This window comes from Nothobranchius furzeri, chromosome 18, assembly GCF_043380555.1.
Source record: "Nothobranchius furzeri strain GRZ-AD chromosome 18, NfurGRZ-RIMD1, whole genome shotgun sequence".
NCBI classification, from domain to species: Eukaryota; Metazoa; Chordata; class Actinopteri; order Cyprinodontiformes; family Nothobranchiidae; genus Nothobranchius; species Nothobranchius furzeri.
In genome coordinates this window covers 45434851-45437350 of record NC_091758.1, presented here as the reverse complement: position 1 = coordinate 45437350, position 2500 = coordinate 45434851, and the positions used below count along the sequence as shown (strand labels likewise).

Here is a 2500-nt window from a genome sequence, read left to right as displayed (position 1 = left end):
ATTCTGAGTCTTTGTAGCCTCCGGTCAAACACCTTAAGCCTGGGGCACACCGGAAGCGGGTGCGCCTTTCAGCGTTGCGTCCACCATTTTGAGACGTCAAGTGGTCACATAGGTCACGTCACGCCGCTGAGCGCTTCTGGGAAAGTCTCGCGTTAGTCACAACATCACGCGGGATTTGCGAACAGGAAGCAGGAAGTGACTCTATTGTTTATATGTGATCAGACTTGCCACTGTTATTGGGTAAGTACACTACTTATTAAAGTACTTTAAGACCAGTAGTACTTACGAGGTCAATGCTGGGTTTGTGCCGTAATGCCGTTCCGCGTCATTATGTCTGTCGTAATAATAATAATAGTAATAATAATAATAATAATAATAATAATAATAACAACAACAGTAATAATAGTAATAATAATAATAATAATAATAATAATAATAATTATTATTATTATTATTATTATTATTTGTCAGAGACAAATAAGAACATTAGTTTACTGAGGTGTCAGAAGTTCTGGCTAAACTTTACGTTGGTTATTTTGACCCCAGTGACCAGAGTATGTTAAGGCATGTGTCAGACTCAGCGTTAGCTGTTGTGAAAGGCTTGTGGAGGATGGCTGCTTATACTGAGCCAAGATTCTCTGGAGGTTTCTTCCTGTTAAAAGGGAGTTTTCCTCTCCACTGTCGCTAAATGCTTGCTTAGTATGAGGATTGCTGTAAAGACTCTGACACTAGTCAGTGACTCGATGCGACCTGCTGGGTTCCTTATATAGGAAACTTTATTTCTGATTAGCTTAATGACCTGACCTGTGTTGTTTACTGTGTGAAGGTCCTTGACACGACTCTGGTCCTGATTCGATGCTATAGAATAGAATAGAATAGAATAGAATAGAATAGAATAGAAATAGAATAGAATAGAATTTAATCAAATAAAATAAACTTAAATAAAATACAATGAAATAGAAATAGAATAGAATAGCGTAGCATAGAAATAGAAATTGAAATAGAAATAGACTAGAATTACAATAGAATACAATAGAATAGAAATAGAATAGTATAGAATAGAAAAGAAATAGATTAGAATAGAATAGAATAGAAATGGAAATATATAATATAACATAATATAATATAATGTAATAGAAATAGAATAGAATCGATTTGAATTGATTAGAATAGAAATAGAAATAGAATAGAACAGAATAGAATAGAATAGATTAGAATAGAATAGAATAGAAATAGAAATATATAATATAACATAATATAATATAATGTAATAGAAATAGAATACAATCGATTTGAATTGATTAGAATAGAATAGAATAGAATAGAATAGAATAGAATAGAATAGGCTTTATTGATCCGCAGTGGGGAACTGCAGCAGCACTTAAGAGAATAACTAGAAGAAAATAATAACAAAGGTGCATGCATGCACACACATAGGCAGTGAGCTAGAACTGTAACCTTTGACCTCTAAAAACACAAATAAATAAGAAAACAACCTGGGTTCTATGCAGCATAATGTAAAGGACACACACATACTATGTAAATCTGGTATTGAACGAGTATTGAACACATACTGACTACTGCATGGGTGTTATTGTGTACCAGTATAATCCCAGTACCAGTTAAACTTCTACACTCACTGCAGAGGGGATGAAGGACCTACGGCAGCGTTCTGGTTTACATCTGGGATGTCTCAGTCTGCCTCTGAATGAGCTGTCCATGGTCTCCACTGTGGGATGCAGTGGGGGGGGGTTCTAAGATGGCGGTCATCTTCCCCGGCATCCTCCTTTCACACGTCTCCTCAGCTGAGTCCAGTGGGCAGCTGAGAACCGAGCTAGCTTTGGGAGCTAGCTTGGTCAGTGTCTTCCTGTCTCGGTCGGAGCTGCCCGCCCCCCAGCAGACCAGCAGAGTGGATACCAGAGCCAACCACACAGTGATGAAAGGATTTTAGCAGCAGAATGAACGCTGAAGGACCTCAGCCTCCTCAGGAGGTTGTAATACACGTTGGGCTCATTTCTGCTATTTCAGATGTTTGTTCGTGTTCATTTACGTTTTCTGTTCATAAATGTGTGAAGAAAACTCAAATCTGGATTTAGTTCTACTACATCCTGTTGTGATTTACAACGCCAGCTTTATGCTAAAAGCCCAATAAAATCCTACGTGAAGTAATTAAATCTCAGACTACCAGAAAATTGTGATCTTAATCACTGTCTTGATGCGGGAATTTTAATCAATAGATGTCGTATTGTTCACATGTAGCACATGTATTATGGTATGTGTGATGCGAACTCCCCTCCCAGGGTGGGGGTATCACTCTGACTGCTTTCTAGTGTTTAGTAGTGTTGGCTAACAAAGTTTTTTGTCCACAGCAACGTCAGAGGTCAAGTAGACAATCGGGTGTCCAGCAGCCTTCCTCTGATGGGAATCTTGTTCTTCCCTGTGCCAAAACAACTCCGAAGCAGAAACCTTTCCTCTTCAGAAGATGGTCAGAACAATTCCA

General features: G+C 38.2%; 1 protein-coding gene across 1 annotated transcript in view; it reads left to right on the top strand.

Moving 5' to 3' along the window:
- Positions 1-1759: 1759 nt before the first annotated feature.
- Positions 1760-2500, top strand: part of LOC139063882 (uncharacterized) — a 4903-nt gene continuing 4162 nt past the window's right edge. The window contains exons 1-2 of the mRNA XM_070546803.1: positions 1760-1875; positions 2370-2485. Coding sequence (XP_070402904.1) covers positions 1760-1875; positions 2370-2485 — 232 coding nt within the window. The remainder of the gene's footprint in view (positions 1876-2369; positions 2486-2500) is intronic.